Genomic DNA, 16,772 nt, shown 5'->3' with positions numbered 1-16,772 from the left:
TCTTTGTGTATAATCTTCCAATTGTTAGTTATCATATCAACTCCACATTATATACATTACTATCAGTATCAATTATTATTCAACTATATCTGTTACAAGAAAAAGCAATTAGGTCATTTTTCAGCTATATCTATTACACATTAAGGTAATCAGATTTAGCTAGATTTTAAATTACGTTGTTCCATCTATCAGCCAGTGTCTCTCCAATAGCACGATCTTCTCCAGCCAATTGCCACACGTTGGATAAATTTACCAAATGTTTTCATAATCAAATCCAGACAAAGATATTTTGGCACCTTTGGACTCTGAATATCAGTAATGAAATAATAATAATGTTGTCCTAGGCTTGTAATATTTTCCAAATTAACTTTAATTCTCAAAGGTGGATTTTCCATTCCTCCTGCACACTGTCTTTTTAAATGAGTCTTCTTTATAGCTTCCCCCCTCCTTTCTTCCTCTGAAATAGACCAGACACCATTTCTCACATTTTCCGTTTGTATTTCAGGAGCATTTAAACATTCAACAATCTCAGTTTTTGCTTCATATTTTGAAATCAGATGATCCAATTTTCTTTCCAATCTTTGATAAGAATTATAAAGTCCTCTACATGCTGAAAAAAGTCTTTGAAATGAAATCTTAGAGGTATTTTGGGATGCCATGTTGTGTGTCGCAGTTAAATATTGCAAACTTTTTTTTTTTCCACAGACTTCTTAGTCTCTCACAGGCTGTGATTGTAAACAAAGCCGAGTAGTAAAGTAATAAAAGTGTCGAGTCATGACGGGCTAATTAGTAGAAAATAAATTTTACGATCCATTTAAGGAGATTCAGAGGGGGGAGGGTGTCGAGGAGTTTCTTGAAGCATTTAAGAAGTAAAGTAACCACCAGCCATAAATCCATTAGAAAACACCAATTCGCCGCTAAGTTTCCCTGTTCTTTGGTTTCAATTATCTTAAGTTTTTAACGCGGACAGTCTCTCTTGGATAATAAAATCAGCTTACCAGATGACATCACTTCTAGCATTCTTAGGGGCAGCCTGCAGTTTCAGTTAGCACGCAGCTAATCCAGAAAGGAATTGGCACGAGGAGTTAATACCCCCCCCCAGAGATTTGCGGGTATCTCTGAGGTCTAGGGTCTCTCCCCACCTTCACTGTCGTCTCTGGGACAGCTAGAGTTCAAAGAACTCGTCCAAAAATCCTTCGGTATAGAGGAATTTCAGGAGTAGCCTGAAACTCCATCTTCTCACTGCTAAGCCCCGCCTTCTTCCAACTTGATTACTTTATTTAAAGAGGAAAATAGGTTCTTATTTTGGGTATCCCTTCTGGAATTTGTGCTTGTGGAGAAAAAAAACATGAAACTTTGATCTTTGTTTTGTTGATTAGAAATATTTGATGTTATGGAAATGGCTAGTTATATATTAATGTGTAAAAGCAAAACCTTGAGGTTGGGGTGTATTTATCTTGTGCTTTAGAGCCGAGGTGGCGCAGTGGTTAGAGTGCAGTACTGCAGGCCACTTCAGCTGACTGCTATCTGCAGTTCGGCTGTTCAAATCTCACCTGCTCAAGGTTGACTCAGCCTTCCATCCTTCCGAGGTGGGTGAAATGAGGACCCAGATTGTGGGGGCAATATGCTGACTCTGTAAACCGCTCAGAGAGGGCTGAAATCCCTATGAAGCGGTATATAAGTCTAACTGCTATTGCTTTCGCTATTGTGCTGTGCTAGGAAGTAATGCCACCTTTTCATTCTTTTTCTCTTTCTCCTTGTATCTCACACACCCTTTCCCCCATTCCTTTCCCCCCCCCTTAATTTTCTATTTTCTGTTGTTCTTTCTATTTTATGTAATAAAAAATAAAAATGTTAAAGCAAAAAAACCCATTTTTTTTTAGATTTTTTAAAAATAAACACAATTAATATTTAGATGTATGTTATCTTTCCTTCTCTGTTCCAACCTGCCTTGAAGACCTATATACTGCACGAGTCAAAAAGAGGGATGTGAAAATATTTACAGACCCCTCCAATCCTGGACATCAATTGTTTCAACCCCTACCCTCAAAACAACGCTATAGAGCACTGCACACCAGACCAACTAGAGACAAGGACGGGTTTTTCCCCAAAACACCATCACTCTGCTAAACAAATAATTCCATCAACACTGTCAAACTGTTGACTAAGTCTGCGTTACTATTACTACTAATCTTCTCATTGTTCCTATCACCCATCTCCTCCCACTTATGACTGTATGACTGAAACTCTGTTGCTTGTATCCTTACAATTTATATTGATATTGATTGTTTCTGGATTGCTTATTTGTACCCTGTGACTATCATTGTGTTGTACCTTATGATTCATGATGAATGTACCTTGTCTTTTTCTGTACATTGAGAGCATCTGCACCAAAGACAAATTCCTTGTGTGTGCCATCACACTTGGCCAATAAAGAATTCTATTCTATTCTATTCTATTCTATTCTATTCTATTCTATTCTATTCTATTCTATTCTATTCTATTCTATTCTATTCTATTGAATTCTTTCCTGGGTCTGCTGAAATTTTCTACTGAGCACTTTTAAAGTATGGATATACTGAAGGGGGCATTCACCACTGGAGATGACTGACAGGGTAAGAAAACCTTATCCCCATCCTGTCCATCTCTCAGTTTTAGTTTGAGTATAGTTTTTAATATTTGGGTGGATGGGTGGATGGGTGGATGGGTGGATGGGTGGATGGGTGGATGGATGGATGATGTGTGGGTGGGCAGACAGACAGACAGATCATTTAGACATATATATATATATATATATATATATATATATATATATATATATATATATATATATATATATATATATATATATATATATATATATATATGTTTTTATTTGTTTTTATTTATCAGCACAAATAAAAACACAAATATAACAAAGGCAACAGTAAAAATATTGGGTTTCTGTCTGGATGGACTCTTGTGACGAGCCTAATGACAGAGAGTGGAAGTGTGACCTTCCTCCCACACTTGGGCATACCAGGGGTTGTGACTTTAAGTATATATATATATATATGATTGATATGTATAAAAGAAATATATGTACACATAGATTTATATAAGATGTATTGTATATACATTAGTACATTAATAGAGTAATATGTATAAAGAAGGCATAAATACATAGTATGTATGGACATAAGAGGGATTGTAGGTAAATTAATATATTAATATATTAATAGACTATTATGTATAAAATAAATATATGTACACAGCAGTGGTGGGATTCAAATAATTTACTAACCAGTTCTCTGCCCTAATGACCAGCTGGGTAGGCTGGGCTCGGTGGTCATGTGATCATGTAAGCATGGCCAAGTCAATGTCACTCAGGTCGATGGGCACTTCACCTTAGTTGTTACAATGGTAATAAGGGTTAACTGGAGAGGTAGTTTCTGTAAGCAGGGCAATAAAGATTAGGCTAGAAACAACCCCAGAATGTTTCCTTCCTGCCTTCCTTACAGGATTAGCCCTGTAAAGTGGGAAAAAACAAAATATTTCTTCCAACAACCGTTTCTCCGAATTGCTTAGATGATAATTGTATTAAAAAACTGGAAAAAAAAACAGTTCAATATTTTTTTAATTTTTTTTTTTTTAAAAAAAAGTGTAGACAAATAGCTCCTTTCATACAAACTAGGCCAGGGGTGTGAAACTCAATGCCTAGGGGCCGGATCTGCCTGCAGGGTGCTTAGATCTGGACCAGCCTGCCGTCTAAACACCTGCTTCTCACCCAAGAAACCTCTTCAACTTCTCCCTACCATCCAGTTAGAACCGAAGAAGCTTCTTGGATAAGAAGTGAGATGCCTTCAAAGGAAAAAAAAAACAGAAAGCCCAGTTGCCCCTTGAAAAAGCACCTTTGTATCTCAACCACGATACTCTTACAATAATGCTAGTATTTTTCTGAGGAGCAAAATGTGTTGAAATAGACTGTAGTTCTGCATACTTTTGTCAAGGGTGCAGAGATCTGCATGCAGCCGTCACATATGGAAAATTATGTCAAGAATTCTATCAAGGAAAACAACAGCCAAGATTTTATTTTCCATATTAACTTTCCTTGAGAAGTAATTGAGTAATATATTCTGATGTTCTTCTAAATTGTCATTTGGACCATGATTGGATCATGGGATGGACATGTAGGTGCTGGGCAAGGACTTGAACTTTCTTTTGGGTGGGGAAAACATGGGAACTTTCAGATTCAAGTTTTCCCAGATGTGCCAATATGACATCTCTAATCAAATGGAACTTTGAGGAAACTCAAGCTTTGGAGTCTTCTTCCATTAGGGGTGTTACTTGGAACCCTGACACATGAATTTCCTTGTCGAGGAATGCGTTCTGGAGCATAATGATTTATTTTTGGTGGTTCAACATCAGTTTTTACAGCAACTAACTATTGGTAGCCCTCAGAGTACAACCATCATGGCTATTCTACTATGTATTTTCTATTGTGGGGAAATAGGAGGAAGGATTGTAGGAGTGAGATGTGATGTAGCCATAGCAACATTCTTTCTAGGAAGCCAAGGTCATCCTTTGTCTTTTCACCTCTGCACCTGACCGGAACTAGATGGGTAGAACTGCCAGCATGGCAGTGGAAGATTGGACTATGTGATGGGACTTGTGGGTGTAGGGGCAAGATCTTGAGCTTTCAACTGGGTGGAAAACCCAGGAAGGTTTCAGATTCGGGTTTGAATTGAATTGAATTGAATTGAATTTATTATATTTCTATGCTGCCCTTTTCCCCAAAGGTGACTCAGGGTGGCTCACAATCCAAGTCAAGGAGGGGGGTACAAATAAGGAATAAAAAAGATGAACAGAACAATACACAATTTAAAAGGACACAACAACCATACCATTCGAGGGGGGACAAAAGCTCATTAGCCCCAGGCCTGTCAGAACAACCAGGTTTTAAGGGCTTTGTGGAAGGCCTGGAGGGTGGTGAGGGTTCGAATGTCCACGGGGAGCTCGTTCCAGAGGGCCGGAGCAGCCACAGAGAAGGCTCTCTTCCGGGTGATCGCCAGTCAGCATTGGCCGGCAGATGGAATTCGGAGGAGGCCTAATCTGTGGGATCTGATCGGTCTATTGGAGGTAATTGGCAGCAGGTGGTCTCTCAAGTACCCAGGTCCAATACCATGAAGGGCTTTATAAGTGACAACTAGCGCCTTGAAGAGTATCCGAAGACCAATAGGCAGCCAGTGCAGCTCGCGAAGGATAGGTGTAACGTGGGTGAACCGAGGTGCACCCACGATCGCTCGTGCGGCTGCATTCTGGACAAGCTGAAGTCTCCGAATGCTCTTCAAGGGCTGCCCCATGTAGAGCACATTGCAGTAGTCTAGTCTTGAGGTCACAAGGCCATGAGTGACTGTTGTGAGGGCCCCCCGGTTCAGGTAGGGACGCAACTGGTGCACCAGGCGAACCTGGGCAAATGCCCCCCTGGTCACAGCCGACAAGTGGTGTTCAAAAGTCAGCTGTGGGTCCAGGAGGACTCCCAAATTGCGAACCCTGTCTGAGGGGCGTACTGTTTGACCCCCCCAGCCTGAGAGATGGAAAACCTGGCCAATTAGTGGGAGGGAAACACACCAGCCACTCGGTCTTATCCGGATTGAGCAAGCTTGTTAACCCCCATCCAGACCCTAACAGCCTCGAGGCACTGGCACATCACGTCAACCACTTCACTGAGTTGGCACGGGGCGGACAGATACAACTGTGTATCGTCCACATACTGATGGTATTTTATCCCATGCCGTCGAATGATCTCACCCAGCGGCTTCATGTAGATATTAAACAGGAGGGGGGACAGGACCGAACCCTGCGGCACCCCATAATTCAGGGGCCTAGGGGTCGATCTCTGCCCTCCGACCAACACTGACTGCGACCTGTCTGAGAGATAAGAGGAGAACCACTGTAGGACAGTGCCTCCCACCCCCACCTCCCACAGTCATCGCAGAAGGATACCATGGTCGATGGTATCAAAGGCCGCTGAGAGGTCAAGGAGCACTAGGACGGAGGGATGACCCCCCCATCCCTGGCTCTCCAGAGATCATTGGTCAGCGCGACCAAAGCGGTTTCCGTGCTGTAGCAAGGCCTAAATCCCGACTGAAAGGGATCTAGATAATCAGTTTCCTCCAAGGACCGCCGGAACTGAAAGGCCACTACTTTCTCAACAACCTTCCCCACAAATGGGAGGTTGGAGACTGGATGATAGTTATTTAAAACAGCTAGAAGCCAAGGATGGCTTCTTCAGAAGGGGTCTCACCACCGCTGCCTTTAAAGCGGGGGGTAAGAACCACTCCCGAAGAGAGTTGGTAACAACCACCTGGATCCAGCCCCGTGTCACCTCCCTGCTGTTAGCAACCAGCCAGGAGGGGCACGGGTCCAGCACACATGTGGAGGCACTTACGGCTCCCATGGCCTTGTCCACTTCCTCAGGGGTAACAACTTGAAAATCAATCCAGTGATGTCTATCCAGATTCTCCCCTGGTGCCTCGGCTGGCTTTGCGCAATTGGAGTCCAGGTCCGCCCAAAGCCGAGCAACTTTATCTGCGAGAAATTGGACGTATTCCTCAGCTCTGCCTTGCAAAGGGTTGCTCATATCCCTCCTGTTCAGGAGGGAACGGGTTATAACCCGCTCCCTCCTAAATAGGAGGGAGACGGAGAACCCCTTACAGGGTAAGGCTGAGGAATATGTACAGTTCTTGGCGGACAAAGTTGCTCGGTTTCGATCGGACCTGCACTCCACTCTTGCAGATCCAGCCGAGACACAAGGGAATGATCTGGCAGACCATCTCTGGGTTGAGTTTCAGGATGTTGCCTCCGGGGATGTGGACAAGGCTATGCGACCTGTGAGCGCCTCCACCTGTATACTGGACCCGTGTCCCTCCTGGCTGGTTGCCAACAGCAGTGAGGTGACACGAGGCTGGATCCAGGCGGTTGTTACCACCTCTCTTCGGGAGGGACACCTCCCCACCGCGCTGAAGGCGGCGGTGGTGAGACCCCTCCTGAAGAAACCGTCCTTGGATCCAGCAATTCTTAACAACTACCGTCCAGTCTCCAACCTCCCCTTTGTGGGGAAGGTTGTTGAGAAGGTGGTGGCCTTCCAGCTTCAGCGTACCTTGGAGGAAGCTAACTATCTTGACCCCTTCCAGTCTGGCTTCAGGCCCGGTTACAGCACAGAAACCACTTTGGTCGCATTGACCGATGATCTCTGGAGAGCCAGAGATGGAGGCCATGCGTCCATCCTGGTTCTCCTTGACCTCTCAGCGGCTTTCGATACCATCGACCATGGTATCCTTCTGCGACGACTGCGGGAGGTGGGAGTGGGAGGCACTGTTCTGCAGTGGTTCTCCTCCTACCTCTCGGACAGGTCACAGTCGGTGTTGGTGGGGGGGCAGAGATCGTCCCCGAGGCCCCTTACTTGTGGGGTGCCGCAGGGTTCGGTCTTATCCCCCCTACTATTTAACATATACATGAAACCGGTGGGCGAGATCATTCGGAGGCACGGGATAAAATACCACCAATATGCGGACGATACACAGTTGTATCTGTCCGCCCCGTGCCAACTCAATGAAGCGGTGGAAGTGATGAACCGGGGCCTTGAGGCTGTTAAAGACTGGATGAGAGCTAACAAACTGGTGCTCAACCCGAAAAAGACCGAGTGGCTGTTGTGTTTTCCTCCCAAAAATTTGGTTAATGTTCCATCAATCAGGCTGGGGGGACAAAATTTATACCCCTCAGACAGGGTCCACAACTTAGGAGTCCTCCTGGACCGGCAGCTGAGTTTCGACCATCATTTGTCAGCTGTGACCAGGGGGGCATTTGCTCAGGTTCGCCTGATGCGCCAGTTGCGGCCCTACCTGAACCGGGAGGCCCTCACAACAGTCACTCGAGCCCTTGTGATCTCTAGGCTGGAATACTGCAACGTGCTCTACATGGGGCTGCCCTTGAAGAGCATCCGGTGACTTCAGCTAGTCCAGAATGCGGCCGCGCGAGTGATCGTGGGCGCACCACGGTTCGCCCACATAACACCGATCCTCCGTGAGCTGCGCTGGCTACCTGTTGATCTCCGGGTGCACTTCAAGGTCCTACTTACCACTCACAAAGCGCTCCATGGTAGTGGATCTGGCTATTTGAGAGACCGCCTTCTGCCAATTACCTCCCTGCGTCCCATCAGATCGCACAGGGTAGGCCTCCTCCGAATCCCATCTGCCAGTCAGTGCCGACTGGCGACTACGCGGAGGAGAGCCTTCTCAGTTGCAGCTCCGACGCTATGGAACAATCTCCCCGTGGAGATTCGCACCCTCACCACTGCCCAGGCCTTCCGCACGGCCCTTAAGATCTGGCTATCCCGTCAGGCCTGGGGATAAAAAATCTTAGTTTGTCCCCTCCCGAATGATGAATGAATGTTGTGTTCTATTTTTAATATTATGTATTGTTTTATGTCTTTTGTCTTTGTACCCCCCTTTCCCGTGTTTTGTAAGCCGCCCTGAGTCCCCTCAGGGAAAAGGGCGGCCTATAAATTATAATAAACAAACAAACAAACAAACATTATCCTGAACAAGGCGGCTGGGCGCGACTCAGCAGAAGCTATCAGAGAGGCAATACATGTTCTTTTTGTCGTCCTAATTGCCCGAAGGTAGACTCTGATGCTGGATTTTAAAAGTGCTCGGTCTGACTCAGACTTACTGGATCTCCATCATTGCTCTAGGCGTCTCTTTCGGCGCTTCATCTCCCGGAGTTCCTCAGTAAACCAAGGAGCCCTCCTGGATCCACTGCCTCGGATTGGCCATAAAGGTGCAATCCGGTTAAGAGCCTCTGCCGCTGTTGAATTCCAGGCAGCAACCAGAGTCTCCGCTGGACTGCGGGCGAGGGTATCAGGAACAACACCAAGCTCCGTCTGAAAGCCCAAAGGGTCCATAAGGTGCCTGGGGTGGAACCACCTAATCGGTTCCTCCTCCCTACAGTGGGGGTTTGGTCTCCGAAAGTCAAGCCTCAGTAGGTAGTGGTCCAATCATGACAGGGGTAAGATCTCACTACCCCTCAAACCAAGATCACAACTCCACTGCTCCGAGAGGAATATGAGGTCGAGCGTGTTACCTGCCAAGTGAGTTAGGCCCCAAATTACTTGGGCCAAGCCCATGGCCGTCATGGAAGCCATGAACTCCTGCGCTCCATCAGAGTGTTAGCCGAGCGAAGGCAAATTGAAGTCCCCCAGAACCATAAGCCTGGGGAACTCAATTGCCAGCTCAGCTACTGACTCGAGGAGCAAGGGGAAGGCTGCTGCAAAACTGTTGGGAGGTAGGTACGTTAACAGCAAGCCCACTTGACCCTTGAGGTCCAACTTCGCCAGCAAGGACTCACACACGACAAGCTCCGGAGCAGGGAACCTATGAGGAGCTAGAGACTCTCGGAAAACAATAGCCACACCCCCACCCCTTGGCTGGGATCACGGCTGATGAAGCACCTGAAAACCCTCTGGGCACATCTCCAGGAGGGGGACCCCTCCCTCTGGGCCCAGCCAGGTTTCAGTAATACATGCCAGGTCTGCCCCCTCGTCTAAAATTAGATCCCGGACGAGGGGAGCCTTGTGAACTACAGACCTGGCATTTAGAGACAGCAGCCTGAGACCAGGGTCCTGATTACTCATGCCATCTGGCCTTGGAGTGGGACTCATAGGGCCAGAAGGAGGGATCTCTGTGACGTAACGAGCCCTCCTTCCCCGGTAATGGCCAGCCCTAAACTCCCCGCCATATCTGCCCCTCCCTGTTAAGACCGTAATGTTCCGGCCCACTCCCATGTCCGTGGTCCCTCCACCCACCCCCATAGCCCCTGCATTTCCCGACAGGCCCTTCAAATCAGTCATCCTGAGATTGGGAATAGGCCCAGATCCCCCAACACGTCTGCGAAGCACTCAGTGTGGGGGAACCCAGTTCCCATCCCAATCCTCGCTTACACACCCAAGCACTCACTCACTCACACCCCCACAAAAATTTAAAAATACAACAATATAATATAAAAGGAGAATTACACAAGTTAAAAAGTGGGATCATTCACTTACAATAATACACATCCACACTACTTACAGAGAAAATTACGCAGGTATAAAAGATGATAAAATAAGCGAACAAATCTGTACATAGAGACATAAAGTCCATAGAGCGACAGCACAATAGACCGATCAAAGCCGGCACGATATGAGGGAGCTAAAGTGACCTCTTTCTCTAAAGGTCTGGTATAGGAGAAGTAATAGTCGAGATGGCTAGGATAAAGTTCCTGAGGTAGTAGTGGACGATGATAGCCACGGTAATAGACGCAGTCCGGGGGGAGAGATGCAGAACTAAAAGTCCAACAGGCTAAGTCCATAAAGATGAAACGTAATTGGAGGAGCCAGCTAGGGTAGATGATAAGGATGGTAAACAGAGAAGCCCCCCCCCCCCCAGCCACAGAGAAGGGCAAACAGGCCTTGCACACCCAATAAGATGGAAAGACGGCTGTTGCAGATTGAAAGGCACTGGGTGGGGGGAAGGTTCAGGAGGGACGTAATGGCAGCTATAAACTAGGGTTTTCCACAGATGTGCCAACATGTCTCTCTTAATAAATTGGAACTTTGAGGAATACATTTTCTTGGACTCTGATTTAATTTTGATGACATTTGGAACCCTGACAACCTGCCAATTTTGGACATACTGCACAGGCAGTCCTCAGCTTACAACAGTAATGACCATTCAAAGTTACAAAAGCACTGAAAAAAGTGACTTATGGCCGTTTTACACTGTTATGACCATTGATCATATGTTCATGTGATCAAAATTCAGATGGTTCATCCTTATGACCATTGCTGTGTCCCAAAGTGATACAATCCCCTTTTGCGACCTTCTGACAAGCCAAGTCCATGGGGAAGCCAGGTTCCCTTAACAACAAGGTAACTTACTTATCCACTGCAGTGATTCACTGCAGTAATTCACTTAACAACTGAGGCAAGAAAGGTCATAAAATGGAGCAAAATTCACAATGAATGTCTCACTTAACAACAGAAAAGTTGGGCGTAACTGTGGTCGTAAGTCAAGGAGTGCCTATCAAAATGGTCACCAATCAGGTCAGTCTCATGACCGACCCCTTTTTGCAGTGGTTGTTGTTCTGGCCCCCACCTTGTCTGTTCAGAAACGAAAGCAAACAGAACGCTCAAAGCAATGTTTTTATCAGTCCCAGCTCTTGCTGGCTGCGAGCCCCAAAATAAACACAGATAAATGCTCTGGCAAAAGTCCTAACTCATAAACTGCTACAAAACAGGATTATATAAATCAAGTCACTTATCCAAGTGTTTTTCTCGATGGGAAACAGGATTATATAAATCAAGTCACTTATTCAAGTGCTTTTCTCGATGGTTGCAGACGAACGGAGAATGTTGACTAAAACAGAAACGGAACGTTGACATCTGCAACCAGGGCGTGGCACCATCAGTCTTTTATCCGCAGGAGGAGATCCTAACGAGCAGCAGCTGCTCGTTATCATCTTCTGTGAGTCTTCAAATGTTCCTTACATCGGTGAGCCCTTCTCCTGCCTGCATCCCAAAACAACTCACAGGAGGTTTCTGTGTCAGCCTCTCTCACTAATCCAAGACTCAGTCATTACCGGGGACCAACTAGTCTCTCTGAGCCCTGCTCGGAGTCAGAACCCTGTCCAGGACCCTCTGCCTCCTCCAGGCCTGACTCATAGGGCCCCTCACTGTCAGAGTCTGGTGGCAGCTCCAAAGGCTCCTGCCGAGCCACAACAGGTTGTTATGTGAATACTAAAGTCATTAAGTGAACTCATGGTTCACCATAGGCCTGGCTTTGCTGAAAATTGGAAATCACTGCCAGCTTTCAGCAAAAACTATCATAAAACACTTGGATTGCTATAAACAGGTAGAGGATAATTAATTAGATCAATAATTAATTGTTCTCTTCAATTGTTATATGTCTGAACTTTCAAACTAGTCTATTGTTGAAAATAATTGTGCCCCAGTTGAATTTCTGAAGATCATAATTGCCTTTCTCCTAAGTTAGCAATATTCTAAAATAATACCCAATGGAATTTGTTGGAACACTCAACATCATTCCTTTCCCCAATGCTGAGTAATGAAGACATTGTGTTCAATAAACACACAACATTTAAAAGATGTCATGGGAGAAATATAGCAATGTTGCAGCAGGATACATGAGTGTCTACTTCTCCATTCCAAACAGAGCGTCCATATCTTCAAAGAATCCATAATATCTCCATAATATCTCCATAATATCTCCATAATATACTGCATCTTCCGTAGACGAGAAAGGGAGAGAACATCTAATCTGAATTAAGAAGGAATCAATGAGACTTACAATATCTTACAAAACTAGAACACAGAAGCTTACCACAAGCGAACAATTTACAACAGCTGATCCCATTTTTGGAATTTGTGAAATCTTATTTTGTTATTCACGCAATTCATTCTCTCCGATATCATTTTGGAAAGTAACCTTAACATCTCTCACAAAACCCCGCCCCAGCATTTTCAATTTGGTTGAAGATCTCATGGCTGCAACTGGGGAAAAAATGCAGTCTGCTTTTCATAAAATGCCCAAGAGCAGTTGAACGGCATGTTATAAAGCTAAACATCGGAAACTACTAAGTAAATGGAATGGTCTCCTTGTTGCTATTAGTTGCGAAGTTGTCTCCGACCCATCACGACCCCATGGACAACGTTCCTCCAGGCCTTCCTGTCCTCTACCATCCTCTGGATTCAATTTAAGCTCATGCCGGCTGCTTCAGTGACTCCATCCAGCCACCTCATTCTCTGTCGTCCCCTTCTTCTTTTGCCATCAATCGTTCCCAGCATTAGGCTCTTCTCCAATGAGTCCTTCCTTCTCATTAGGTGGCCAAAGAATTTGAGCTTTATCTTCAGGATCTGGCCTTTTAAAGAGCAGTAGGGGGTTGATCTCCTTTAGGACTGACCGGTTTGATCGCCTTGCAGTCCAAGGGACTCACAGGAGTCTTCTCCAGCACTCATGGTCTCCTTAGTATTGTGTTATGACCAATGATTGATTGTTATGATTTACGATTAAAATGTTTGGAATATCACTTATTTGTATCTTCTGCAGACCATATCTAGTCAAAAAACACAACATTATGGTAAGGCAAATAGTAATAGATACCAGATACTTTTCAAATTTGTAGATATTCAAGGGTGCCAAATGGAATTTGCTAAATAAGTTTCACTTCAAGATATTTTCCGAGAAGCATCCATTTCTTAGCGAAAGGGCCTGCTCACAATTTTTGTAGTTAGATGATAGAGAGATAGGAAATAAAAAGTAAAAATAATAGGTCTCTGAGCAATACATTGAATATTGATTTAACATTTTTCTAAACATGTATTGTATGTAATGCCCCCATAACATATGACAGAAAGAGGGTAATGTAACATTGTTTTATAGATCTGGGAGGGGGGAAACACCACAGCATAGTAAGTGAATTCAAGCCCTACAAAATGCACAGAACCAGTCAGGGATGTCTATCCAATAGGAAATATCTCCAGACAACTGGCCTCTTAGAGTAGCTCATTCAGCCAAGACATCAAGGATATAGAAGAATAACTGACACATGGAATGTCCAAATCAATCAGCTCCACATGACTTTGTCCTTTCTGGATTTCCATATCCAGAAGGGTTCAAGTTACCCTTGCTGCTGTTCTTCTCCGTCATGTTTGCTCTCACCCTTACTGGAAATTCTCTAATTATCTTGGTGGTGATCTCTGACCTTCAGCTGCACAAGCCCATGTACTGGTTCCTCTGTCATCTCTCCGTCCTGGACATGGCCTTCTCAGCCGTGGTGGTCCCCAAAGTGATTGCAGGGTTCAGTTCCAGTGGGAAAGTCATCTCCTTTGCCGGTTGCGTTACACAGGTATTGTTTCTGAACTCTTTTGGATGTGCAGAATCTTTTCTTTACACCTTGATGGCTTATGACCGCTTCTTGGCCATTTGTAAACCACTCCACTATACCAACATCATGAGTTGGAAGGTCTGTCTCATTCTCTCCTTGGGTACCATAATTGGAGGCAGCCTCAACTCTTCATTTCTGACATCACTCACCTTTCATTTGCCTTATGGAGAGAACAACTATATTGATTATGTTTTCTGTGATGTTCCATCCATTCTGAAGCTGGCTTGTGTTGATGTAAAATTCAGTGAATTGATGATCATCATTTACATGGGTTTCATTGGAATGGCCTGCTTTGTCCTCATCCTGGCATCTTATGCTTACATCATTGCAGCCATTTTGAAAATTAGTAGCAGTGAAGGACGACACAGAGCCTTCTCTACTTGCACTGCCCATCTAACTGTGGTGTTCATATACTACCTGCCTGTGTTTTATCGTTATTTGAGGCCAGATTCTCATGACTCCATGGATAGTGTGGTAAGCATGTTCTACACCACCATCACCCCTTTGTTGAACCCATTGATATATACACTTAGGAACAAGGAGATGAAAACTGCTCTGGTGAAACTCTGTAGTGGGAATCCAGAGTGAACAATATGAAGTACATCTACCTTTTATGTTTTATAAAGAAACATGATGCATTGTCAAGTTGAAAAGTCTGTAGAGATTCTCAGCCATCCAGGTCATGGTTCTCCCAAAAACCCCATGGGGGGGAGGTTGTCCAGGAGGCAAGGGACTTTCTTGTTTTTTTCTTTTGAGGATGTTTTGCTTCTCATCCAAGAAGCTTCTTCAGGTCTGACACGACAGTGAGGAATTGAAGGATTTATATTCCTTGCAGACAGCTGTTCATTGGCATCCTTTTAGACAGTCATTGAGGCTGCTTGGGGGTTTATCGGTGTCCATGTGGTCACCTGAGTAGTGCTCCTGGTTCCTGTAGTCTGCATTTTTTCCTCTTGAAAAACATCCATACTCTCACACCATTCAAAAGATGTTCATTCCAAATTGTATAGCTAAAGGTCTGTATAGGTTCTCAGTCATCCAGTCATCCATGTTTGTTCCAAAGGTCCTCTTTTAGGAAGCAACTGGACTTTCTTGGTTTTCCTTTTGTCAAGTTTACACCATCATTTCAGGATGGAAATCTGAGGTATTTTATGGATCTATTGAAAGTTTCTAATGACCACTCTTAAAGTATGGATATAGCTAGTCAAATTTCATCGAAAGCCACAAGGAACTCATGGGAAGTTTGGGGATGAATCTTGCACTGTGTCCTACTTAATCTAGGAGTTGAAGATGATCTGCTTAGAGGTGTAAAGAATCAGTATCATAAGTTGGATCAATGGTCCTTCCACCTGCAGGTGGTTTCAAGAGAAAGCTTGAGCAGATGCTCAGGAAAGCACCTGAGATGTGAGCCATTTTGAAGGAAGCCTAAAGTTTAAAAAGAAACCATTCCCTTTAGATGCTGCTTTCTTCTTCTCCTAGGGAAGTTCTCATCCAACCAGACCTTGAAAAACAGTGGTTGACAAAGTTCTTTTTCAGTCAGCTTCTGTGAGCTCTACGGACTTTGACACGGAAGAAGAAGAATTCCATCAAATCAACCGCTCCACTCTCTCTCATTAGACTATTTGACATTTCACACTGTCTCCTACAAGGCCTGTGTGAATTGTTTCAACTCCTACGCTCAAAACGACGCTATAGAGCACTGCACACCAGACCAACTAGAGACAAGGACAGTTTTTTCCCCAAAACGCCATCACTCTGCTAAAAAATAATTCCATCAAAACTATCAAACTGTTTACTAAGTCTGCATTATTATTACTATTAATCTTCTCATTGTTCCTATCACCCATCTCCTCCCACTTATGACTGTATGACTGAAACTCTGTTGCTTGTATCCTTACAATTTATATTGATATTGATTGTTTCCTGATTGCTTATTTGTACCCTGTGACTATCATTAAGTGTTGTACCTTATGATTCATGATGAATGTATCTTGTCTTTTTCTGTACACTGAGAGCATCTGTACCAAAGACAAATTCCTTGTGTGTGCCATCACACTTGGCCAATAAAGAATTCTATTCTATTCTATTCTATTCTATTCTATTCTATTCTATTCTATTCTATTCTATTGAATTCTATTCTATTTTATTGAATTCTTTCCTGGGTCTGCTGAAATCTTCTATTGAGCTCTTTTAAAGTATGGATATACTGAAGGGGGCATTCACCACTGGAGATGACTGACAGGGTAAGAAAATTTTATCCCCATCCTGTCCATCTCTCTTAGTTTTAGTTTGAGTACAGTTTTTAATATTTTAATCTGTGCAGTTTTAACGTTTTAATATTTTTATTATGTTTTTACTTGTTTTACAGCCTGTAAGCTGCCCAGAGTCACCTTGTAAAGGAAATGGGAGGCATAAAAATGAGAGAGAGAGGGGGGGGAGGGAGGGAGAGAGATGATAAATGATTGAAAGATAGATAGATAGACAGACAGACAGATACCCTGTTTCCCTAAAAATAAGACCTCCCAAGATAATACGCCCAATTGGGCTTTTGAGTGTATGCACTAAAATAAGCCCTTCCCAAAACATATTGCAACACAGCGGCAGCCACAAGATGAACACACTTGCTAGCTCCTGTACCTCAAAAATAATAAGACATTCCGATAGCAATGTATATAATGTGGAATTGACATGATAATTAACAATGGGATATGAGAAAATACTTTTAGATTACACATAAAGAGTATTAACTATAATAATTAGCACTATTAAAAAACTAAATAGAATCCATACAA

At 44.0% G+C, this 16,772-nt stretch overlaps 1 protein-coding gene across 1 annotated transcript; it reads left to right on the top strand.

Annotated features, from left to right (window-relative positions):
- Positions 1-13,644: 13,644 nt before the first annotated feature.
- On the top strand, positions 13,645-14,571 carry LOC148046682 (olfactory receptor 10G6-like). Its single transcript, XM_087714885.1, has one exon. It carries the CDS (start codon positions 13,645-13,647, stop codon positions 14,569-14,571), a length of 927 nt encoding a protein of 308 aa, XP_087571011.1.
- The last annotated feature ends 2,201 nt before the right edge of the window (positions 14,572-16,772 follow it).

The sequence above is a fragment of the Thamnophis sirtalis genome, unplaced genomic scaffold (assembly GCF_051295495.1).
Source record: "Thamnophis sirtalis isolate CommonGarterSnake01/CBP01778 unplaced genomic scaffold, rThaSir2_p1.2 scaffold_4, whole genome shotgun sequence".
Taxonomy (NCBI): Eukaryota; Metazoa; Chordata; class Lepidosauria; order Squamata; family Natricidae; genus Thamnophis; species Thamnophis sirtalis.
This window is presented reverse-complemented; position numbering and strand designations above follow the sequence as displayed.

Bases quoted from the DNA above. Each gene is read 5' to 3' on its own strand.
- LOC148046682 (XM_087714885.1), top strand. From the start codon at position 13,645: ATGGAATGTCCAAATCAATCAGCTCCACATGACTTTGTCCTTTCTGGA.